Here is a 25,951-nt window from a genome sequence, read left to right on the forward strand (position 1 = left end):
AGAAGTATAGTAGAAGAATAAATAGGTAATAAGATCAAAAAAAGAAAAAAAAAGAGAAGAAGAAGAAGAAGAAGAAGAAGAAGAAGAAGAAGAAGAAGAAGAAGAAGAAGAAGGAAAAAGGGATACCTACACAAAGTAGAGGATCAGAGAAAGGAAAGAATAGAGAGGAATAACAAGCAAACGAAGAGAGAAGACGAAAAGGAAGGAAATTCAAATAAGGAAGATGCCTGAACATTATTCGCGACTTCGACATTATCGAGACATCGCGTATACTGTCCGTTGCTTAACATCGGTGATACATTGGAAACTGCTGCAGGCTATTGTCGCCGGCTTAGGGAACATAATGAATGTACATAAATCTATGTACATACAAATACATAATTAATGTACAAATGTTCACGCTTGTATGCCCGTCATACTATGCCGGACATCGCGACTTCGACATTATCGCGATATCGCGTATACTGTCCGTTGCTCAACATCGGTGATACATTGGAAACTGCTGCTATTGTCGCCGGCTTAGGGCTTAGGAAACATAATGAATGTACATAAATCTATGTACATACAAATACATAATTAATGTACAAATGTTCACGCTTGTATGCCCGTCATACTATGCCCGTTATTTCTAATAATTATAATTTGTAAGCTAATACATCATGTTTGTAGGGTTAGTGTATTTATTTGTATGTTTGCATTGTGTGTACTGTTTCTACTGCGTGTATTCCGTATAGTACGTATATACTTATGTACTGTTTCTACTTTGTTTTAGGTATACGTATACACGTATACAACTATACATACTTAAGGATAACGAGTATATGTATGTGTATGACATTACGTATACATAAGTATAACGAGTATCTGTAATGGGTATGAGTATTTATATGGATATACAGGGTGTTTATACCTCAGCAGTTGCTGAATTGGGGTCTTGGCCTTGAGCTTTGGCATATAGGTATTTCAAATGGGAAGAACTTAAAAATACTTCATGTATAATGGTTATATTCATAGGTAGGATTACTCTTTGTATGTTTTTCTAAATTTATAAGTATGTATTGTATTGTGCCTTTAAATGACCACCAAATAAAGGTTTATTTATTTATTTATCTATACAGGGTGTTCAACTTCAAAGTACCAAACAGGAAACTAACCCGTAAAATTATAGTTTTCTACGCCGTAAATTCTTTAGAAAACTTTTTGGGTCTACTAAGCATTCTCTTGATTCTCTCTTAGCGTAACTTTTGATGGGTTGCACCCATTGTTAAACATTTCCCCTTGAAAATTACAACCCGACACCAGCAATGTGCTGAATGGGTTGTAAAAACTTTTCACATTTTTTTTTTTTTTTATATTTATTTGTATGTTTGCATTGTATGTACCTACTGTTTTTACTGCGTGTATTCCGTATAGGTACTTAAGGATAACGAGTATATGTATTATATGTATGTGTAGGACAGTACGTATACATAAGTATAACGCGTATCTGTAACGGGTATGAGTATTTATATGAATATACAGGGAGTTCAACTTAAAAGTACCAAACAGGAAACTAACCCGTAAAATTAGTTTTCCACGCTGTAAATTCTTTAGAAAACTTTTTGGGTCTACTAAGCATTCTCTTGATTCTCTTTTTTTTTTAAAAAATTTAAGCAAGGTTTTAATTTATAAAAAATACACCTATTTTGTACCAAATACATGAGACCTTGTTTAGACTGCGGGAGTAAAGGGACTTTTCAGTCTCATTCTGGCAGTATAAACAGGGTATATTCTATTCTATTCTCTTAGTGTAACTTTTGATGGGTTGCACCAATTGTTTCCTCGTCAAATGTTGCATAAAGAGAGAATGCTTAGTGGACCCGAAACGTGTACTGCACTGAGAAAAATTAGTAATAGGGTACCACAAGTTGGGGTGGAAGATCTCTATTATCGGTTGACTTCCCCTAATTTAGATATATAGTTCCGGAACCCAGTCACTCGATTGGACTTCCGGCAATCTAGTTTTTTTCCCCAGAGGGGAGACTTTTATGGGGTTAAAAACTGACATTACGGGATGATTTCGAATTAAGTTGAACACCCGGTATGTATGTGTATATGGGTATGTGTGTACTGTCATAATGTGTGTGGGGTAGTATTGTGTAATGATTATTTTATTCAATCTAGTAACTAGAGCGAGAAGAAAAGCGTACTGGAAATAAGAGAAGAAGAAGAAGAAGGAAGGACAAGAGAGGAGAAGAATAGAAAAAAGAGATAAAGGAAAGAGAGAAGAAAAACAAGGGAGGAGAGGTGAAGGAACAAAAGAGCGAAGAAGAAAGGAGGAGGAGGAGAGAGGAGAAGGGAGAATAGGGGAGAAGGAGATAAAGAAAGAGAGAGAGAGAGAGAGAGAGAGAGAGAGAGAGAAGAAAAAAAGGAAGGAAGGAGGCGAATAGGGGAGAGAGATGAAGGAACAATAGAACAAATATGTCATAATGTGTATGGGGTAGTATTGTGTAATGATTATTTTATTCAGTCTAGTAACTAGAGCGAGAAGAAAAGCGTACTGGAAATAAGAGAAGAAGAAGGAAGGAGAAGAGAGGAGAAGAATAGAAAAAAGAGATAAAGGAAAGAGAGAAGAAAAACAAGGGGGGAGAGGTGAAGGAACAAAAGAGCGAAGAAGAAAGGAGGAGAAGGAGAGAGGAGAGAGGAGAGAGGAGAAGGGAGAATAGGGGAGAAGGAGATAAAGAGAGAGAGAGAGAAGAAAAAAAGGAAGGAAGGAGGCGAATAGGGGAGAGAGATGAAGGAACAATAGAACGAAGAAAGGAGAAGAAAGAGGACATACGTGTATGAGACGTGAGGAAGAAAGAATAGAGAAGAGGGAGAGAGGGATAAAGAGAAATAAATAGAGAAAAAGATCATGGGAGAGGCAGATAGAGAGGGAGAAATGGGTACGTGTATGAGACGTGAGAAAGAAAGAATAGAGAAGAGGGAGAGAGGGATAAAGAGAAATAAATAGAGAAAAAGATCATGGGAGAGGCAGATAGAGAGGGAGAAATGAAGAGAGAGAGGGAGAGAGATTAATAAAAATAGAGAGAGAAAGAGAGGGAGGGAGAGAGAGGAGGAAGGAAGAGAAGAATTAAAAAGATAGAAAGAGGGAGGGAGAGAGAGAGACAAAGGTGGAAGGAAGGGGATAAAAAGAGAGAAAGCGGGAGAGAGAGAGACAAAGGTGGAAAGGAAAGAGAGAGAGAAAGGGAGAGAGAGACAGAAAGGTGGAAGGGAAAGAAATAAAGATGGAAGGGAGAAAGAGAGAGAGAGAGAGAGAGAGAGAGAGAGAGAGAGAGAGAAGAAGGGAGAGAAGAATTAAAAGCATTTGACAGAAGGAGGAAGGAAGAGAAGAATTAAAAAGATAGAAAGAGGGAGAGAGAGAGAGAGAGAGACAAAGGTGGAAAGGAAAGAGAGTGAGAAAGAAACAAAGATGGAAGGGAGAAAGAGAAAGAGAGAGAGAGAGAGAGAGAGAGAGAAAGGGAGAGAGAGACAGAAAGGTGGAAGGGAGAAAGAGAGAGAGAGAGAGAGAGACAGAGAGAGAGAGAGAAGAAGGAAGAGAAGAATTAAAAGCATTTGACAGGAGTTTGATTTATTTTCTTCGCGCAAAAAAAAAAAAAATGTACAAATTATGAAAATACAAAAATGGAAATATGAGACGTAGCGGATGGAGAAAGAGAGAGGGAAATAAAGGAAGAACACGAGAGAATTCGAATGAGAATGGAAGAGGGGGAGAAGGAAGAGAAAAAGGAGGAGGAGAATGAAATTGGTAGCGAGGTCTTTTGATAGAGGGAACTTTAACGAAAACGAAGAGAGAAGGAGGACAGGAGAAAGCCAGCCGTTCCGAGAACGAACCTTATTTCTTTAGGATCACACTCGTATTTATGAACAAGAATGATCGTTCTTAGATCAATCTCAAGTCAAAATTGACCAATCAAATGCCTTGAGACTATGCTTAGCACGAACTTAAGAGCCAGCATTTTGTTCATAAATATGGGTGAAAGTGTTCATCCTGAATAGAACCCGGGACCTAGCGCTTGCAAGGGCAGACTACCTTGCAAGCTGATTATTAGGCTGACTGCCGGAGAATTACGCTCAGACCGTCAGAACGTTTATGGCGAAAGAAGCTTCAGACACAGGTCCCTCAGATGGCCTGACAGACCTGGGTCGGTCTGAAGTTTTCTCCGACACACACTGGGTCAGATGGTCTCGGCGTACATGAGTGGCTGCATAAGCTGGGAACAAGATATTCACAGGTGTATTGTTCATATCAGGTTGATATTTTCAACGTGATTGCAAATTGTACAAATTATGAAAATACAAAAATGGAAATAAGAGACGTAGCGGATGGAGAAAGAGAGAGGGAAGTAAAGGAAGAACACGAGAGAATTCGAATGAGAATGGAAGAGGGGGAGAAGGAAGAGAAAAAGGAGGAGGAGAATGAAATTGGTAGCGAAGAGGAGAAGGAAGGAAAGAGGAGGAGAATTAAATGGGTAGCGAAGAGGAGAAAGACAGGAGAGAGGAGGAGGAGAAGGAAAAGGAGTAGATGAAGAGCGAAAGGTGGAGGAAAGGGAGGAACAGGATGAAGTGGAAAGAAATTAGAAGGAAGGGAGAGGAGGAAAAGAAGGGGATAAAGAGAAGGAGGAGGAGGAACTGAGGAAAGGAAGGAGGAAGAGAAAGAAGGGAGAAGAGGAGGATGAAAAAGAGGAAGAAGGAAGAGAAAGAGAACAGATCAGATGATTATTTATGTTAGGAGGAGAAGGAAAAGGAGTAGATGAAGAGCGAAAGGTGGAGGAAAGGGAGGAAGAGGATGAAGTGGAAAGAAATTAGAAGGAAGGGAGAGGAGGAAAAGGAAAAGAAGGGGATAAAGAGGAGGAGAAACTGAGGAGGAGGAGGAGAAGAAAGGGAGAGGAGGATGAAAAAGAGGAAGAAGGAAGAGAAAGAGAACAGATCAGATGATTATTTATGTTTGTACAAACACTAATTAGCAGAACGAAAAAATAAAATAAAACAAGGAAATGCGAGGAGAGAAAGAGGAAAGAAGAAGGAGGGGGAACACGACTCTCCTCTTTCCCCAGGGAATAAATTTATGTTTGTACAAACACTAATTAGCAGAACGAAAAAAATAAAATAAAACAAGGAAATGCGAGGAGAGAAAGAGGAAAGAAGAAGGAGGGGGAACACGACTCTCCTCTTTCCCCAGGGAATGTTGCCTAATCCCGTGGAAGGTGCCGCTGTTGAAGGTTCTGCTACTGTGAACATTCCACCTGTATTGAATCAAGACACATTGACGGGAAAAGGAGCGTCAATTGCGAACCCTGGGCATGTTAATATCAAACCCTGGGATATTTACCGTGAGTAAGGAAATAAAGGCATCAGATGATTTTGATGAAACTGTCTGTATCACATGGCTGAACTGATCATTCCAATTCTGAGCTTCTCTGCATGAGCAGAAACCAAAATTTTATCCTTAGCAATCGTTATAGTTCCAGAGAACCATAAAGCCAAAAAACCAAAAAAACTGTTTTTTGGGGGATTTTTTTTTTCACATTTTCTCACACAATTGAGCTCTGATCTTGAAATTTGTCGCGATGACCTATGAACTCAAAGCGAGAAAGTTTTAGATAACAGTTCAGTCGATAAGTTTTTGGGGAGTGTAAAATCTCTTTAATATTTACTTACATACTACCTACGAGTAGATAGGTAGTATAGGTGGGTGAATATCAGAATAACGCATCTTTTTACTATCTATTTTGAAAATTGAAAAAACATCCAATTTCATTAATTTTTCGTTTCAATTAAATGTATTTTCTCCTTATTCTTACCGTAAAAGTTGGTAGTTATTAGGAAACATTAAAAGGAATAAAGGGAGAACGGGCTCTAGTCTTGATTTTAAATCATTACATGAAAGACCTGCTTGTATCGTATTCAAAGCCCGTCCGAAGCACGTTCTTTCCCTCATACACTGAAGAGGATCGGGAGAATACCATGGATAAACCTGCTTCTGTGTTATTCAAAGCCCGTCCCAAGCACGTTCTTTCCCTCGTACACTGAAGAGGATCGGGAGAAGGGAGGTCTCGAGTTTCGTGATAAAATCATAAAAATCCTCGGACAGCAGGGAGTAAAAGTAAATCCCGGTAATGGAAGAATAGGAGGGAGAGATAAGAGGAGGGAGAGAAGATACTATGGGAGGGGAACAGAGGAGGGGGGGTAGTATAATAAGATGAGGGGGAGGAGAGGGAGAGGGTCTAAGGGAGAGTTTTTGTGGAATGGAATTTTCATGTACTGCTGTCATATGGGATGGGAAAGGAGAAGGAGGGGAGGAAAAAGGAGGGGAAGGAAGAGGTATGCATTTATATGGCTGGGCCCAAGGTCTGCTAAACCCCTGAGGCTCCCAAATGGAGAATATGGAGTAGTCACACTTTACTTTTCCCTCGGGATCAGGTCCGAATCCAGGATTTTAGCGACGGGGGCAGGGGGCTTAAAAATCTAAACCCAGTAAAGTCTGTATACCTCCTTCCCGTCTTCGCCCCTGTAATGGGTTATTTCTGGCTAATGGTTCATATAGTTATGAGGTTATGGTCCCAGGGAGAAGCCCTCCGATTCCCTAGCCCTCCCTAAATACGGCCCTGCTCGCGATAAATATGTCCTCGTCGGACAGCAGGGAGTAAAAGTAAATCCCGGTAATGGAAGAATAGGAGGGAGAGACAAGAGGAGGGGAAGAAGATACTATGGGAGGGGAACAGAGGAGGGGGGTAGTATAATAAGATGAGGGGGAGGAGAGGGAGAGGGTCTAAGGGAGAGTTTTTGTGGAATGGAATTTTCATGTACTGCTGTCATATGGGATGGGAAAGGAGAAGGAGGGGAGGAAAAAGGAGGGGAAGGAAGAGGTATGCATTTATATGGCTGGGCCCAAGGTCTGCTAAACCCCTAAGGCTCCCAAATGGAGAATATGGAGTAGTCACTCTTTACTTTTCCCTCAGGACCAGGCCTGAATCCAGGATTTTAGCGACGGGGGCAGGGGGCTTAAAAATCTAAACCCAGTAAGGTCAGAATACCTCCTTCCCGTCTTCGCCCCTGTAATGGGTTATTTCTGGCTAATGGTTCATAGTTATGAGGTTATGGTCCCAGGGAGAAGCCCTCCGATTCCCTAGCCCTCCCTAAATACGGCCCTGCTCGCGATAAATATGTCCTCCTTTCCTTTTTTTACTCCCCCCTTAAATCACAACGGGGTAACTTTGATCCTGTCAGAACTTCTCTGTCCCTCCCAATTTTGTCAGTCAATTCCCTCTCTCCCAATTTTGTCAGTCAAGTTCATCTCCCCCTCCCAATTTTGTCAGTTAGTTCCCTCTCTCCCCCTCCCAATTTTGTCACTTAGTTCCCTCTCTCCCCCTCCCAATTTTGTCACTTAGTTCCCTCTCTCCCCCTCTTTTGATAGAGGAAACTTTAACGAAAACGAAGAGAGAAGGAGGACAGGAGAAAGCCAGCCGTTCCGAGAACGAACCTTATTCCTTTAGGATAAAGTGTTCATCCTGAATAGAACTCGGGACCTAGCGCTTGCAAGGGCAGACGACCTTTCAAGCTGATTACTAGGCTGACTGCCGGAGAATGACACTCAGACCGTCAGAACGTTTATGGCGAAAGAAGCTTCAGACACAGGTTCCTCAGATGGCCTGACAGACCTGGGTCGGTCTGAAGTTTTCTCCGACACACACTGGGTCAGACAGTCTCAACGTACATGAGTGGCTGCATAAGCTGGGAACAAGATATTCACAGGTGTATTGTTCATATCAGGTTGATATTTTCAACGTGATTGCAAATTAATTTACCATGGATAAACCTGCTTGTGTCGTATTCAAAGCCCGTCCCAAGCACGTTCTTTCCCTCGTACACTGAAGAGGATCGGGAGAAGGGAGGTCTCGAGTTTCGTGATAAAATCAGTGTGTTTTCTGAAGGTAAGGTAGAAACCTATCCATGTGTCACTTTATATTACGCGACCAACTTTTCTAAGTGAAAACATAACGTACAGTGATGAGATGAGAAGGGGAGAAAAGAACGGCTCCCTGGAGAAGAATTCTGAGAAGTCTTTCAGTCTTTTCTCAGAAACTTTGAACAATTTCTCCGAGAGAGGGGAGGGAGAGAAGAGGAAGGGAAGGAGAAGGAAGGACGGAGAGGAAAAGAGGGAGAGAAGGAAAAAAGAGGAAGGGGAGGTAAGAGAAGGGCGGAGAGAAAAAGAGGGAGAAATGGAGGAAAAGGGAGGGAAAAAAATGAATGAAAAGTTATCTTAAAGTTTCGGTTTGTGGCGTTGACAGTCAACTGTCATAAATAAAACATCTCCAACTTTGTTCCTTCTCCTCTTTCTTCTCCATTCTCTTCTCCTTCTTCTCCAATTTCCTTCTCTCCTTCTCTTCCATTTTTCTTCCCTTCTTCATCCCATACGCGGTCTTTTCTTCCCTCTAATTTCTTATTTGTTTCAGCCTCCTACAATTTTTTTCGTTGTCTTTCTCCAATTTCATTTTATAGTTCTCTTTTTCTTACATTTATTTCCTTTCTCTTCTCATTTTCTTTTCACTTTCTGCTCAAACTCCTCGAATTTTTTCGGCATTCTTGCCTCTTGGACTCCCTCTACACCATAATTCCTCTCCTTTGCACATCAACTTTGGTTGAAATCGAGAGATTATTTTGATTATATTTTAGAAGTAGTATTTTTTTTTTTTTTTTTTTTTTTTAAAAAAGGCCCAAGAGTCATTTAAGTCACCCATCCATTTATTGGCCTTTCTCGGCGTACCTTAACACAGGTGACGCTAAAACCGGTCTTAAATTATCGACTGAAGTGTTATCTAAAACTTTCTCGCTTTGAGTTCATCTTAACCTAGGTGACGCTAAAACCGGTCTTAAATTAACGACTGAAGTGTTATCTAAAACTTTCTCGCTTTGAGTTCATAGGTCGCCGCGACAAGTTTCAAGATCAGAGTATTAGAGCTCATTTGTGTGAGAAAATGTGAAAAAAATCCCCCAAAAAACCAGTTTTTTTTTTGTTTTTTTGGCACCACCACTTTCGTGTTCCTGGTAAAAAGACCTTTAATTTGATATATAGGTCGACTAGGTTTGGATAAGTCCTTCTATGGGGTCAGACACACGGACGACACCGAAGCGAATACACTAGTCCGTCCCTTATGCCTTTTATTATTACTATTGTAATATAATAAAGGAAGGACGGGCTAAAAACAATGGTGATTTATTTGTTTTCAAATCAAAAAGCATGTGGACTAATGAGCTCCCAGCAAAAACCTTACTCAACGTTACCATCTTTAGGTATTTATACTCGGAAAATGTGACACCCAACTGTATTCCAGTAATCTTTGCTGATAGAAAAAGTACGATCACTCGTTTCTATCTCCAGAAATCTTCTAGTTGATTCGTTCTTGTTTTTTCAAGATGAAGAGAATGCTCAATGCACTGATGCTCTAAAGTAGGTACGATCACTCGTTTCTATCTCCAGAAATCTTCTAGTTGATTCGTTCTTGTTTTTTCAAGATGAAGAGAATGCTCAATGCACTGATGCTCTGCTTGTCTTCTGTCTGGTCAGCAATGGTGTTTTAGTTTCGTAAGTTATATAATTTATATTTATCAGATTTTCCGTTATTTTTATTTATTCATCAGTGGTTTTACTCCCCCTGCAAAGTGTAGCAGTGGAGCAAATTTGGGTGTGGCTTTTATCTGAATTGCTGTTCTTCAATCAAATCAATTAAGGGTTTCAAACATAATTTATATTTATCAGATTTTCTGTTATTTTTGTTTATTCATCAGTGGTTTTACTCCCCCTGCAAAGTGTAGCAGTGGAGCAAATTTGGGTGTGGCTTTTATCGGAATTGCTGTTCTTCAATCAAATCAATTAAGGGTTTCAAAAGTTGCAAAAAATATTACGTAGATGTATACCTAAAAAATCTGGTGTGAACATCACACGACTTTCTATTACATTTGCGGAATACGTATTTGAAAAAAAAAAAAAAAATAATAATAAGAGCTTTCTCCTATATTGTGATTTTTTGTCCTTTTGATTTTGAGACGATAAGACCGAGGGGCGAACTTTATCCTGCACGAATGTTATGAGGTTCGTTCTCGGAACGGCTGGCTTTCTCCTATCCTGTTTTCGTTCTCTCTTCGATTTTGAGACGATAAGACCGAATCAGTTGGATGTTTTATTTTTAGTCGTGTGATGTTCACACCATTTTCTTCTTCCTTCTTCTTTCGCATTCGCCCCATAATGGATGGCTATGCGGGGAACAAACAAAGAAATAATGTGATAATGATAAGGAGAGGGAGAGAGAGAGAGGGGAAGTATAGAAAGAGTCAGAAAATATGCATAAAACTCATGGGACCGTGTTATCAGTGCTCTTATCATATACCTGAAACCCCCGTCCTCTCTCTCTCTCTCTTTCTTTGTTCTACTATCATCTTTCTCTCTATCTCTCTCTCTATTCGATTTCTCTTTGACTCTCTTTTATTCGCTCATTTCCTTTTTCCACAATCTCTCGCTCCTTTTCATCATTCAACCCGACTATTCTCTTTCTCTCTTTTTCTATCTCTTTCTCTATCTCTCTCTCTCTCTCTCTCTCTCTCTCTCTTTCTTTCTTTCTTTCGCCTTTACCATCTCCATCTTTATCTCTCTCGTTCCATCAACCAATTTTCTCTCTTTCTCTCTCTGCTCATTTTCCAAAGGTGTTTTCACAGGGAAGACATAAAAAATAACCAACTACAAAGCATACATTATAAATACATATAGTACATATACATAAAATACCTATTTATTTTCTTATGCAAAAAAGCTGAAAAAAAAGGAGTACAAAATTGGCATAAATATTCGAAAACACCACACATTGTCGCTTTTCATAAAAAAGAGAGAGAGAAAAAAAAACTAAATGGGAAGGAAACAGTTTGGGGGTGGGTGGGGAGTCATAAGGTAGGGAGAAAGGGTGGGGGAGGTCTTATCTTATTAGCAGACGTGAGGGTGGGAGCGGTTAAGGGGAAGAAAAGGTTATTTAAACAATACTTACATTCATGAGCGAAAATTTCGGGGCAAATCGAATATCGTTTTTTTTTTTTTGAGAAAATCAAAAAATCCAAACTCGACAGAGTGTCTTTTTAACACCAATTTGAGTTGTAGGTTGGTACCTTACCTACCAAAAAATCTTAAGAGATCAAAAATTACCCTAATTTTTTGCTCTCCAGTGTACTAAAGTAGACAATAAGTAGTAACTTTTTGTTCAAATAACATAACAAAGGTATGAAATCCCCACCCCCCTCCTAGTGTTAACGTTCCTGACTCCCTGACCAAGTCTTTTGTCATGAGAGTCTGAGATTTTGAGGCGATAAATGGTCATGTTTTAGGGATATGCAGTCTCATTTTAGCGAAAAAGTATTACCAACTTTTTTTTACTTTAGTAGCGAAAAAGTTAGTACCAGCTTTACTTTGGCACGTCTGCATGTGTCGTGAGTGCTAAGACACGGGTTCGATTTCCAAAGGACACCTTCTCAGTATTGGCCACTAGTTATCTATGCTCAGCTTCTACGAATCTTGCCCTCGAAAAACTCGATCCAAAGCCAAACGCATTCAGCTGCGTTTCGATTACTCTCGATCAAAGTTTGCTCAAAAGATTTACAACCCCTCGAAAGAAAGAACAAGTAGAAAGTCAGGACGAAAAAAAAACAATTTTATTTTTTTCGTACTGGTTGGACATTTTTTTTATGTGTCTCAAACATAGAGAAAATGTCCCCGAAAGAGGAGAGTCCCGATGAGTTATTGTTTTTCAATCAATAACATGTCGCTTTATGAGAGGGGGAGGAGGGGAGAGAGGAGAAGGAAGGGGATAGATAGTAATGGATGGGAAGAGAGAGAAGAGAATGGAACAGTGGGAGGAGAGAGAGGAGAAAGGAGAGGAGGGAGAGAGGAGAAAGCAGGAAAACACAGAGGGTGACGGATCAAAAGAAAGGAGAAAGGGGGTTAAAGATAGTTTAACCGTGGGGGAAGAAATACAGGTAAGAGGTAAGGTATGGGTGGGAACTATCAGGATGAAGGGTGGGTGGGAATTAACAAGTTGGAGGGGAAAAGATACAGAGGTAGATAAGGATCGAAAGGAAGAAGGGGATTATGATAGTTTTAAACGTGGGGGGGGAGGGGAGAATATAAGTAACGTATGGTTGGAAACTATCAGGATGTGGATGAAGGGCTAACTAAAGAAAGGTGGGTGGGAATTAACAAGTTGGAGGGGGAAGGATACGGAGGTAGATAAGGATCGAAAGAAAGAAGGGGGTTATGATAGTTTAAACGTGGGGGGGAGGGGAGAATATAAGTAAGGTATGGTTGGAAACTATCAGGATGTGGTCTCAACCGTTTTGCTCCTGTCCTGATTTATTCTATAGAAAAAAAACAGGGTGTGTACATCACACAAATTTCTATGAACTTACTCGTACCTTCCCTTTTTTATCGGCGATTTTTTTCAAGTATTAACTCAAAGGTTTTAGACTAGTCTACTAAAATGCTCTAACTCTTGAGCCTGAATTTATTTCTAGTCGTGACGAATTTGGGAAAACGATGAGTACAAGGTCTTAAAATTTAATTTTTGGGCTCCATCGGGCCTTTCAGGAGCTTTTTATTGGGTCGGTGAAGTTTACACAGCTCGAAGTAGGATGCATTTCACTTAGCATCCTTTGTTTTGAATCTTGAGAGATAACATCACGTACAATAGTTCCCCATACATAGGTAATGGAAAGTAATGCCTCAACTCGTCGAAGGGAACAGTTTCGAGTACACGTTCAAGATATATTAGAGGGTGTGTACATCACACAAATTTCCATGAACTTACTCGTACCTTCCCTTTTTTATCAGCGATTTTTTTTTTTCAAGTATTAACTCAAAGGTTTTAGACTAGTCTACTAAAATGCTCTAACCCTTGAGCCTAAATTTGACGAATTTGGAAAAACGATGAGTACAAGGTCTTAAAATTTGATTTTTGGGCTCCATCGGGCCTTTCTGGAGCTTTTTATTGGGTCGGTGAAGTTTACACAGCTCGAAGTAGGATGCATTTCATTTAGCATCCTTTGTTTTGAATCTTGAGAGAATGGAAAGTAATGCCTCAACTTGAGAGATTACATCACGTATACAATAGTTCCCCATACATAGGTAATGGAAAGTAATGCCTCAACTCGTCGAAGGGAACAGTTTCGAGTACACGTTCAAGATATATTAGAAAGCAGATACCTATTATACTTTTAGATACACAATGTATCACAAGTACACAATAAATATCACCAGTGCCGAATCTTTCATGAAAGCTTGGGGAGAACCGCTTCCCTTCTATAGGGTTTTTGTCTAACCCTCCGCCACTAGTTATCACTTGCCGAAAAATTGTAAATATTCAACTTAGAAGAGAGGGAGAGAGAGAGAGATAGATAGGAAACGAAGGAGGACAAAAGGAAGAGGGGAGGGAGAACAGAGAAAAAGGAAGAGGAGAGGGAGAACAGAGAAAAAGGAAGAGGAGAGGGAGAACAGAGAAAAAGGAAGAGGAGGGGAGAACAGAGAAAAAGGAAGAGGAGAGGGAGAACAGAGAAAAAGGAAGAGGAGGGGAGAGAGCAAAAAGAGAGGGAAACACAGACAGGGAAGGAGAAAGAGAGAAGAGGGAGAAAACGAAGGAGACCGAGGTAAGAAAAAGGAAGAAGAGAAGGAGAGAGCTAAAGCAAGAAAAAGGAAGAGAGAGTGAGAAGAAGAGAAGAAAAGATATATAGGTAGAAAGGGAGGAAGGAAACTCAAGGGAATCTGCAAGGGGGAAGGGAGGGTGAGAGAAGGGAGGAAGAGGATAAAGAAGTAAGGATGACGGAAAGTGGAGAGAAAGGAAGACTCGAAGGAGGAGAGAAATACAGAAAGAAGGAAAAGAGGAGAGAGAGAGAGAGACTAATGAGCCGAAGCAATATATTAGATTAAAATGCACCAAGCTCCTCCCATTCTTCATCCTTCTCCTTCCTTATTTCAAATTGATTGGGTACACAAACTGACGATAGAGAACGAAAGAAAGAGGGAGAGGGAGAGAGAGAGAGAAAATAAAAGAGGAATCTGAAATTGAAATAAGAGAAGGAGAAGAAGTAGTAAAGGAAGGAAAAGGAGCCAGGAATTTACTTTATACGGGGTGGAGATAAAATTAACACTTATTTCGTTATCGAGGTTTAACATCACTGGATATTTGCAGAGTATTGCTAAATGCAGTTGGATCCCAGACTATAAATGCAGTTTCCAAATGAAAAAGAGATACGGAGAGACCCAGAACATTCGAAAAAGATGCACTGGACAGAACACATTGGGGGCATTTCGCGGCCAAAAGACAACCCTTTGCTACCTTTAGCGATTTAGTGATGGCGGGCTATACCCTCCATTGTCAGCTCCCATGGCGTAGTGGTCACTGCGCTCGCCTTGCACGCGGGAGACCCGGGTTCGATTCCCGGCGGGGTCAAGAAATTGAAAAAAAAAGGAGTCTTTGAATGGTTCTTGAACGCAGTTGAATGGTTCAATGCTGGGAGCCATCAAATTGCTTTCGAAAGCCATATACTTCTTGTTTCATCGAGTTGTTATTAGTTTTGTTGTTATTTATGGACTCATGATGTGTTTCCCAGATTTTACGACTTTCTGGAACATTCAGGGTAACTCTGCAGTCAGCAGTAATCTCCAAACAGATCTTTCGTCGAATTTCAATCCAATTTTCCCAGAATAATAATGGAATAAATGGAACTTTCAGATTCCTCCGTATGTTCTTGTGTTGATTTACATTATGACAGCATCCAATTCAAACTGCATATCTCGTTTTCTCGAAATAATGGATTGAAAATTTGAAATTCAACTCTTGAACATCAGGAGAAACGTCTAATTTCTGCAAACTGTTTCAAGTCAGAGCTTCAATGGAATAAATGGAACTTTCAGATTCCTCCGTATGTTCTTGTCTTGATTTACATTTTGACAGCATCCGATTCAAACTGCATATCTCGTTTTCACGAAATAATGGATTGAAAATTTGAAATTCAACTCTTGAACATCAGGAGAAACGTCTAATTTCTGCAAACTGTTTCAAGTCAGAGCTTCAACTCCATTTGCAAAACGACTGCACATTATCGCGCGTCAAGTGTCAAAGAATAGGAAGAACATGCACCTTCCTATCTCATATGAACATGTAGGTACCTTCCTATCTGATATTAACATGTACCTTCCCGTCTGATATGAACATGTACCTTCCCAGCTGATATGAACAACATACAAGACAGAAGACAGACGTTCTTACAAGATGAGTCTCTCTTGCAGCTCATGATGCCTCTTGAATAATGGATTTTCATTTCCCCGAGAAGCAATCAGGAAAACTTTTCCCGAACATCCGCAGGCAACAACATCTCGAATCCTGTATAAGTGAACAGTGAACACATTAAAAAGTTAACAACATTCCGATTTCTCCTGGAAAGTTCTCCCAAGTTTCTAACAGAAACATGTGTCAGAAAAGTTCCCGTCCTGTCCCACGTGACTGGTTTTTATGAGCGGCAACATGGATTTTATTCCCGCCAGGCTATTTTGTCAAAAGTTTATTATGGGCCTGCGCCCCCCCCCCTCCCTCTCCCATGACGCCCCGGGCGAGGCGATATAAGTTTCAATGTTTTACGAAGCTTTTCAAATGACTCCCATAAAGTTCTCACTTTCGCAAGAAGTACGTGTTAAGTCACGACCAGGGTCGGGTACAAGTTATTCGGTACTTGAGATGGAGAAGGACACATTATCTGTGCTCTGTCTCAGGCAAGTCCCAACTGAAACTTGATCCCCGCCAGCCTAGTTAGCTTGGAAGGTAGAGTGCCTGCCTTATAAGCGCTAGATCCAGGATCCAATTTCCGCCCGGGGCACACTTTATACTAAACAGGTAATGTTCAATCTCGAACCGACTATAGCTTTCTCCTATCCTGTATTCCTTTTCTCTTCGATTTCGAACCGATAACACCTCCGTAGCTACAGCTCCTTCTATCAAACATAAAAATTCGATCCACTACTTACGGGTCCCCCTACACATTGGAATTATTGCATCGCAAAAACAGGCTGCAGGCTGCTTAATAAAAATTCGATCCACTACTTACGGGTCCCCCTACACATTGGAATTATTGCATCGCAAAAACAGGCTGCAGGCTGCTTATCTGTTATCAAACGTACAACTACTTTCTGAGACTGAGTGGTACTAGATAAAAAATTTCAATTAAATTATACTCGTAGAACAGAACACTCAGTCAGTTCTCGATTCTCTCACGGACGGGTATTACCTGCTAGTTCGATTTAAAAAAAAAAAAAAAAAAAAAAAAAAAAAACTTTACGAAACATTTGTTTATTCGTTCTAGTAGTACTTCTTAGAAAATCGAGTTTTTTTTTTGCTCGATGCATTTGTTGACTTTTTCTGCTTCCGCTTTGCGACCTTGTACAAACTTTTCTTGCTGTCGTGTTCGCTGTCAATTGATATAGAAAAGTTAAGAGTGGGATTCTTATATTCTTTTTCTTCTCTTGAAAAATCTTTAAAAACTAAATAATGCGACCTGCTTGTTCGTAACTTTGAAATAATAATGTGATTTTGATCGAGTTCCATAAATTGTATCCGGCATTCGGTAATGTGTCATTTTGGGGTCTGCGCTTCAGCTTGACTCAGATGAGATTACCTCTTGACTTTTGATCCTGTCATCGTGTGAAGACCATAATCATGCTTCAAAGTCCTGTAATCTTCGGCGTGTCCCTCCGCCATTCACTATCGGAAATTCCAAAAGTCGTCCGAACTGCAGCCCTCATCGTGATAGCTAGCGGTTGCTGCTCTTATTGTGTGTTCTGGATTTTCAAAAGACGATCGGACAGGTACAAGCGCCCTTCCGCGAGTTACCGAAAAATCCCGACCGTCTGGAAACAAGTTGGGTATGTCACGGAAATTAACATCTACCCTTTGAAGTCCGGATACTACTTGAGTGTGGAGAAAGCGTTCTGCGACTTCAAAGGGCTAAGCCGGATCGGACAAGGTTACCCGCTGTCGGATCGATGTTTTCTTCTGTTCAATCGATCGAAGGGGACGTACATTTCCAACATTGCTCACAATCGATTGGTCCTGGTGAAAGTTACGGCTTTGGACAAGTAAGTTTTCCAGTCTAGAGACTCCATTGGTTGAAAAGGAACATAAAACTGTGTCCAAACATACTCGACGCTATCGATCGATGTCGACTGGAACCGTCCACACTGCCTTGACAACATAGATTCACCTTTTACCATCGATCAACGAGGTTGACTATGTGTGGACACAGCTTTAAGCAAAACATAAAAACGTTCACGAATTTGGGCGAGAAAGTAGACAAACTGACAACTTGAGCGTCATATCTTTTATCCCAAGGTTACAACTACGAGCACATAATGTTTTTCCTCATTAGAATTCATTTGTTTCCTCATTAAAATTCACTATTGCCAGCTAGGAGGGCCAAGTAATCCCATGCTATTGTATATCCCATATTACTATATTCCGTTTTTCGTGGGTTTCGTGACTGACAGGGTGACAAGTTGTCCCGTGCTCAACTTACACATTTTCCCCATGTCAGACAGTCGGTCAGGTCAAAACTAAATTTGCCATGAATATTTCATTCCTCGAATTGAGTCGGGCCACTGTCATGTACTGACGGCGTTACGGATAATATAATCTGCACAAACTCTACAAAAAGTGTCGTGTCAAACGGGAGATGTGAAATGATATCCGGTCATCCTACAGGATTGTTCTCCCCCTGATGATAATTAGAATGCACTTCTCTCCAAGTACAAGACAAATCTACTTTTAATCTGACAGACGGCATCGGCAGTGCGCCCACGCTTGTGTATCTTTAAGCACGTGTAAGCACGCTTGTGTATCTTTACACGAACCGATTTGGTAGGTTTTTCTCACCTTCATGAAGATAGGCTTCCTCTGAAGATAATGTTTCGATATTTAGAGGTTTAACGTTACTGTATAACGGCTAAGGTTTTTAGTGACGAAGGCTTTACCCTCCATTCGGGAACAAGCTACGCGCTTAAACAAATTAATATAACCCAGTGTCCCAATCTGAGTGGGGCCGGAGAAAGCCATCAGCTCGCGATAGCTCAGATGGTCACCCATCCCGATACTAACCAAGCGCACCGTTATTTAACATCAGTGACCAATAGGGGGACTGGTGAATTCAAAGTGCTATCGCCGCGGGCTCAGATAATGTACTGATTTCTAATTTATATTTTATTAAGAGTAGAAACGGAGAAAGTGACGTAGGTGCGTGAGAGCATGGGTAAAACAAGTTGTGCACCTGAATCACTGAGACTCAGGTAGGAGTACACAAGAAATGGAATAGTAAAGTAGAATGATAATGATCGTCAGAAATTCTGCACTTTGCAAAACTAAATAATTCAAAACAACAGGTGAATCTGAGAAAACAAAGGAAAATACAGAAGGAGAAAGAAGACAATGTTAAGAGTTGTCAAGCTTTCGGAGAAGATATCTGTAGAGTAAAATGTTTTTAAATTAAATAACTAGAAGTTCACCGAACTTCAGACTCCTTTTACGGGGCCCCAAATTTAATGAGAAAATTTCCTTTAGGTGTTGAACATTTTTGTCAAGTTTCATCGAAATCGGATGAACCGTTCGAGAGTTATCATGGATCAAACATACAGACAAACTCAATGCAAAACTGTCAAAGGGGCGAAGCGTCAAAACTATTGCTGTGGTTTACCAACTCGGGATTGAGATGAAACAAGGATTTCCCTATACTCAATAGCCAGATCAACCTCGGATTGAAGTCAATTCTGAGACAATCCACTGTAAAACTCGACCTTAGTTCGACCCACTTCGTTAAATAAACTAACTTCATATTTTGTTTCCATTTCCAGGGACCTCATTCAATTCAGCGTCCACAATGACGACACCTACACTCCGTTCGTTCTCAACATGGCCGACTTTAACCGGTCAGGTTCCGTTCACACGATCCGAATGTACGAGAAGGACCTCGTTCACGCTTTCGATTGTGGGGACGCGGCTTCCGAGTGGTTCTCCCGATTCCTCCTGGGCAAGGAGGACCCGGATATCCGTCTTGGCTACGACTGCGACGAGCAGAGAAAACTGAACGGGACGATCTATGAGAGGTACAGACATCACTATGGGGATCACATCACTAATGAGGACATGGGGAAGTACGCATACTTAGCGAGCTACATGCTGATGAACGAGGCGTCTGTGAAGGATCTCAATGAGCGATTGCAGCTCAAAGGTAAGAGTCATGAGTAGTTCAGTTCCAAATGTGGACATAAAAAGGACTTCTTTTAGGGAAAACACGAAAAACTCATATCTTTTGAAACAAGCAGCCGATTTTAATGGTCTTGGCCTTGAAAAAATCTAAGGTAATCTGTTGATATACATGGTATTTCTGGCAAAGTTGACATTAATTAGTTATATTAAAGGTCAAAGTTACGAGATGTTCAGTTTTGGCACCGAAAACTCGATTTGTCTTCTTTTTGAACTGGGCTACTCACATCAACTTATTGTTTCATAACAAATTTTCATCAGTAAATGGTTTCTTCAAATTAAATTGATCTTAAGGGCAAGGAAAACCAAGAAACCCTCGACAAATGGAGTGTGCCTGAAGGCATGTGATGTGTTTCAATCCACCCGACTCCATGAAAGAGTAGTGTTTATTTTTACAGTTCGTTAAGTAGTAACCCTAAACTTAACAACAATAGAGGACGGGAAAAGGATCAAAAATGTTTAGACAGGTGTTTGAAAACTTAAATGAGTGCAGCTAACTGGCACAGATGTCACATGTTCTCATGGTAAGAGTCTAAGCCCAGCCACTCACTATCTGGTATACGTATACTTGACATGTGATTAGCACACACACTATCAGGCAGACCTGATAGGTACCTACGGCTGAAAAGGTCCGTCTGTCAGGTCTACCTGATATCTGGTGAGCACATACACTATCAGATTGACCTGGTGTACCTGTCGTCAGGTCTACCTGATAGTGAGTGGCCTGGCCTAACGAATTTCGACAGAAGATGTCAGCCCTAACACCCTCTCCCGTTCTTCCCTTTCAGGCGAAACCGAAGTGTCCATCCACAACTTCCGCGGGAACATCATCCTGTCCACGGACCAAGCTTACGAAGAAGACAACTGGGACTGGGTTCGCCTTAACGAAGATATCATCCTGCGGGGTATGAAGCCGTGTACCCGCTGCACAATGACTTGCTTGGATCCCGAGACGGGACAGAAAAACCTGCGGACAGAACCCCTCAAGACGCTCCGGTCATATCGGGGTCCTATCGGGGAAAAAGCTCGCGCGCTGGAGAAGGGGAGCCCGCGGTTGGGGTTGTATTGCGGATTGTACTCGCGGGGCACCGTGCAGAAGGGTGATCCCGTGTATGTTGCCGTATCTGAGAAATTAAATGCAAAAGTTTATGAATAACTAGGCGACGAATCTATCCTGAATAGCTGAAGTCTAAAGGTGTGTCCACACATAGTCGAGCGATGTCGACTGACAAGTCCACAATGCCTCGACAACGTACCTAGGACTTTGGCAATGGAAGGACAAGGTATGGTAACCTACCTTCTGGGGACAATTCAGTGTTGAAAATTCTTCGACATCTTGTTTAAGTCCTAGTTGTCCGATTATATTCTTCAGTTCAGCTTCAGTCTTCTCCTTCTCAAACCTCCCGAACACTAACTCCCAGATTTCCACAAAGGCAAGAGCACAAGAGGTTGAAAGCTTTTTTTACGTCATGAAATTTTTAATAAAAAAAAAGAAAAAAAAAAAAAACACTCCGAAATAATATTCCATTCATCCGTCTGTCTTAGCTCGGTGTATTTCGTATCATAATTTTGACGTAATAAGCCACGTAATCTTATTTCGCTCAAATATTTTTTACAACAATACACTCATAAATGTTCATCTCTTTTTATCTTTTAAATAAAAAATGGCGGCTGTCTCGTGTTATTTACATACATTCTTCTTTCTCGCCAGTGTCGGAAATTGGATAATATTTCGTATGTGGGCGACTGAAATACTTGCGAGTCGCTTTCGACCTTTGAAGGGGAAATGGTTTGAAAAAGAACCGCGATTCTAACTCAGAACCCTTTAGTGGTATAGGATAATAATAAAAAAAATGAGTCATTTCAACTGTTTGACTGGGACAGGATTGAAAAATTCCACAAATACTCCCATCCAATGTCTTTTTCCTCCACTTATGGGTTCGTATTCCGCCCTTGTTAACTTTGGGTCTTGCGCCTACTCTAAACTTCTGGCAAATGACTCTATATCGAACACCATCACGTAGAGTTGTGTCCACAAGGCTCTCACTGGCCCGTCCATTGGCTATCAGAAGCGGAAGACCAAGAAGTTAGTCAAGCCCCACAACCTCTGGTAAACTCTTCTCACTGGCCAGGCCATCAGAAGGGGAGAAGATACATATGAAGTTAATCAAGCCTTCAAACTCTGCTTAATCTTGTGGCACCCTTCAACTCCAGACAAATCCACCACTGGCCGATCCTCTGCATATTAGGATTATTACGAGTCTCTTGGGTAAGATACGTTTTTTTCACGTTTACATAAACGTATATATTTTAGAACGTATGATTTTTTTACTCTTCTTTTTCCTTCTAAGTACCTTTATCATTTATCTTTACGCTTGTATTCTGCGTAGGTAGACAACGGATACGTGCCTTCTGAGAACTCAAGTTTCTCTGCGATTCCGAAGAACAAACATATTACCCCCGAAATTCCCCTGAAGGCAACTAATCAAATAAAAATGAGAGAAGAAAAATTGGATGAGGGAAAGGAAATCATCGATCACTCTAATCTCTTACTTCGAATGTTCAAAAGCCCTTAGCTAGAAGAAACAAAATCCCTAAAACTGCAAAAACAGAATTCCTTGAAGCACCTGATAAAACTGGATTTGATAGAGGGAACGGTACGGAGGTCTTATCTTCAGGAAATAGGAGAAAGTCAGTCGTTCCAAGAACAAACTTTACCTGTTTAGGCTGAAGGATAAATCAAACCCAGAGTTCCATGAATTTTTCCATAAATACACCTGATGTTAGAAGGCGGTTAGCCAATAGCCGAATGGAGGGTCTAACCTCCATCACTAAAAACCTTAGCAAGTTATATGATGTTAAATCCCATTAAAAAAAAAAAAAAAAAAAAAAAAAAAAAAAAAAAAAAAAAAAAAAACACTGATAAGTTGACAAAAGTACACCCGACTGAGCACGAATAAGTAAATAGAAGACTTGGCAACACGGTATGTAAAGGTGAAAGAAGATTTGTTGACATGGAAAACATTTCAGATAATACCTCACTGATCCTCATATAACAGCTATAACAATATGGCACAAGCTACCGACTGACTACAAAGTTCCAAAACCCTTCATGAAAAATTTCAAGTCTACTGACGCCTAGTTAGCTTGGTTGGTACGTTGGTAGTGCGTCTGCCTTGTAAGCGCTAGGCCGCGGGTTCAATTCCCCTCCGGGGCGGATTATATCCTGATAAGATGTTGTGATTTCCAGGAAAAAAGGTAGAGAGAAATAGCAAAAAATATCCAGTTTTAATGCAGCCGGGTTTTGTGCAATGATACCAAGAAACGAATGGAAAATTGAAGTAACAAGGGAATTGAAATTCGTAGAACCAATAACTTGACTCTTTTTAACAATAGAGGATTTTCGCAAAACTCACAAACAATGCTGCTCGTCTACCCTCGTTACTAAACGGTGACGCAAACAACAAGGCCTATTCCGAGGAGAGGATAGTGACATAGCGAGTATATCTGACATTCAAAGTAAACGTATTATCAAAACACGAGGCACGTAGAATCAAAGAGCAAAACGACTGCCTCCGGCAATCTAACCTCCTCAACAAAGCAGCAGCGAGAACTACAGGAAACCCCGGTTGATAACTGCACCATTCATTACGAAGCAACGAGTGACAGAAAAACATAAAGAGAAAAGAAAAACACGGAGGAAGAAGCTTTTCATGAATGATGCAAGAAGTACAAAGACACGGAACACAGGAGGAACTGTTGTGTAGGGAGATATAAAAAAGAAGTACGAGAAGGAAAAAAAGAAAATTCTGATTTTCCGCAAGGCTGAACACCTCTAACGTACTCTATCTGAGTAGCGCCGAAAGAAGTACGAGAAGGAAAAAAAGAAAATTCTGATTTTCCGCAAGGCTGAACACCTCTAACGTACTCTATCTGAGTAGCGCCGAGATTACAATCATGTTATTTTCTGCGAAACTTTTCAGCTAAATTAAACATTTCTACAACAGACATACAAACATACAGACAATCTCACACATAAAGCTTCTCTCCCGCTCAATTCTCCCAGCTTTCTCTTGTGTGTGATATTCTTTTGGAGTGTTTGTGTTTTCCTTCTTATTTAGGAAGACACCGAACAATTTGCTTTTTCTTTTTATTAGTGCTGTGGTTTGGTTTACAAGCAGTATCGTTAGGTGAATAGCAGTTATGTGTGTTCTCTCGGGTGAAAAACTTTTGTTCCCAAAGAGAAGGATGACATGTATAGTTTCTCTCGCCAAGTTGAGCTTTTAGGGTGTGGTATATTCAGTGCACAATAAAGTTTGTGTAATGCTCAAGTTCCATCAAAGCTGAGATTTACAAGGTACGATATTTACATCAAAGACAAGTCTCACGGTAATAACGGTTTTCCTGTGCACACAGAAATCTGTCTTGTAGCTCCAATATTCAAAATTTACAAGACAAACCATCTGACACTTGAAGGTACATTGTACAACTAACAAAATTGTGACATGTGATGGGTCGAATTTAGATTTCAGTTTACCTCAATTTATAATTTTAAAATGGACCAATGGAAGACATTGTATCACTCACAATCTGAAAGCGTAATTAGTAATTCAAGAGGTATTGGTTTACCGTTTACAATTTTCCAAACCCTAATGAATTTATCTTTAGATTCGCATCCCTTATTTCCTATCAGAGAGAAAATCCAACAAAAAAGCACACAAAAAATCTGGCGTGCACATCACACGACTTTCCTTACCTAGAGGAAGGTGGTCAAAATAGCGCTAACCGCCAACAAGAGGCCAAAATTCCGCCAACCGTTGCACCGATCTTAACCAAAATCTTTCGTGTTGCATCTCTGTCCTATGTGAGAATTTCACACCAAATTTGAAGCCTCAGTCTTACACCATTCTAGAGATATTTTGTTTACAGACAGACACACACACACGGACCAAAGGCTGAAACTTTGGATTAGGGTCTAGGGACCTCAAAACGTGCTCAACTAAAACCTGACCATCGAAAATTTCATCCGATTAGATCATAGGATAAGGAAAGTAAAAAAGGTAAGCTAATGGGAAAAAGATATGTTTTCACGTCCCGTTTGTACAAAAGCTTTCGTTCAATATAATCCCTTCTATCCCCTCACAGCTACATTATGTGTATGGAATTGTAGAATCACCCAATTAAAAGACTTTTAAAGCATTTCAAGTCGTTTCAGGGAGGTAGAGTAATCATTAGGTTCGTATGTATTACAGAAAAGGGATCTAAACTACCGGTAATGATTAGCTACGGGAGCGTTTAGCAAACGGGAGACCGGCTAATTGATGCTGCTCTCCTGCAAATAAGGTCGGAAATTTCCATCTCAACGGAAAATGGAATTTCAAACACGGTTGTTATCAACTCTATTAAATACATACAGGGAAGTATGAGTTACATCGAAACAATCTGTAATCCATATTTGACAGCTAATAGATCAGTTGCGCTTACTTGGGTGATGTTTTAAAGTCATAGAGCAGGAAAAATAAGGAAGAATGGAATTTTTCTTTTTCTTCTACGACTTCTAGATAACCAATCGTAACGCCCTACCAACACAGACGCAAACCCAAGACAGAGAACAATAGAGCAGAACCCATGCAGGCCCTCTCATGCCACAATGAAGTCTTAATCTACCCTAAACACGAGCTCACAACAGGTAATCTTTCACGCAGAAACGCACAACTTTTCTGCAGAACCCAGATACTCCAAATACAACTCAATTGGAGTTAAACGATCGACATGGCGCACGACTGCCATAGCTACAGTGAGGTAGTCTAGAAGTCACCTCATCATTTAACTCTCGGAAAAGCCATACCATGGTAAAAGGACATCTAACACTATCCGCCTGTGGACTGGAGGAGACCCTACTTAGGTAAGGCACGTGAGTCTCTAGGTCTAACCTGTGTTCTCCCTGTGTCTGCTGTAGATGTAGAAGATCTTGATGTACGGTCTATTCGCTACGCATGTGCTTCGAGACAGCTGACGCGTTTGGTTAGCATTGTACACATCTCTCTGCGCTCCTCTCTTTAATATTTCAGCTTCTACTCTCTGTCGTGTACATCTAGCTGGCGCAGCGAGATACACAGGTTCCGCTGTCCGCGTTCTCTACCTTAGAGACAACAGGTATTCGAACGTTCAGCCATGCCAAAGCGCTAAGGCTAAGCCGCGCGAACTGATACACACGTGTGTCGAAATCAGAACCAGATCGTTTCGAGTAGTCAGGTACCTCTCACAACGTTAACCCTTTTTATATTACTTCCAGCCTAAGGATGCATTTTTCACAGTCTTTTGTAGCTTAGACTCCAGTTTGAGGCTTTTCGTCTGAAATTTTCGCACTTAAGTTATAAATTAACGACAGAGTTATTTTTTTTCAAGTTCTCAGTCCTGCAGTCTAAAAGTGCAGTTTTACGCGTCCGACGGCGTATTTTGTTTGCTTCGCTTCCTCAGTATGATACTGCCAGTAGCCGCCGTGCCCTGGGCAATACGGCACTGCAGTTTGAAGTGCTAAATGGCACCATAAAAAATTAGGCTAACATAGAGCC

General features: G+C 40.7%; 1 protein-coding gene and 1 long non-coding RNA gene across 2 annotated transcripts; one reads left to right on the forward strand and one right to left on the reverse strand.

The window, feature by feature from the left end:
- The first annotated feature begins 16,340 nt into the window (after positions 1–16,340).
- On the forward strand, positions 16,341–20,893 carry LOC103510351 (mitochondrial amidoxime reducing component 2-like). Its single transcript, XM_008475004.3, has 3 exons — positions 16,341–17,200; positions 18,965–19,341; positions 20,165–20,893. Exons 1-3 carry the CDS (start codon positions 16,782–16,784, stop codon positions 20,530–20,532), a joined length of 1,164 nt encoding a protein of 387 aa, XP_008473226.1. The 5' UTR covers positions 16,341–16,781; the 3' UTR covers positions 20,533–20,893.
- On the reverse strand, positions 20,632–24,882 carry LOC113467919. The gene is made up of 2 exons (XR_003391834.1): positions 23,294–24,882; positions 20,632–23,209 (listed from the first exon to the last, which is right to left on the reverse strand). It is a non-coding gene; the product is annotated as an uncharacterized LOC113467919 (long non-coding RNA).
- Positions 24,883–25,951: the final 1,069 nt, after the last annotated feature.

The sequence above is a fragment of the Diaphorina citri genome, unplaced genomic scaffold (genome assembly GCF_000475195.1).
Source record: "Diaphorina citri unplaced genomic scaffold, Diaci psyllid genome assembly version 1.1 scaffold588, whole genome shotgun sequence".
Classification (NCBI taxonomy): domain Eukaryota; kingdom Metazoa; phylum Arthropoda; class Insecta; order Hemiptera; family Psyllidae; genus Diaphorina; species Diaphorina citri.

Coding starts and splice junctions, on each gene's coding strand:
- LOC103510351 (XM_008475004.3), top strand. CDS start 16,782: ATGCTTCAAAGTCCTGTAATCTTCGGCGTGTCCCTCCGCCATTCACTA. Junction 17,201..18,964: donor AAAGTTACGGCTTTGGACAA/GTAAGTTTTCCA, acceptor TTCCATTTCCAG/GGACCTCATTCAATTCAGCG. Junction 19,342..20,164: donor TGAGCGATTGCAGCTCAAAG/GTAAGAGTCATG, acceptor CTTCCCTTTCAG/GCGAAACCGAAGTGTCCATC.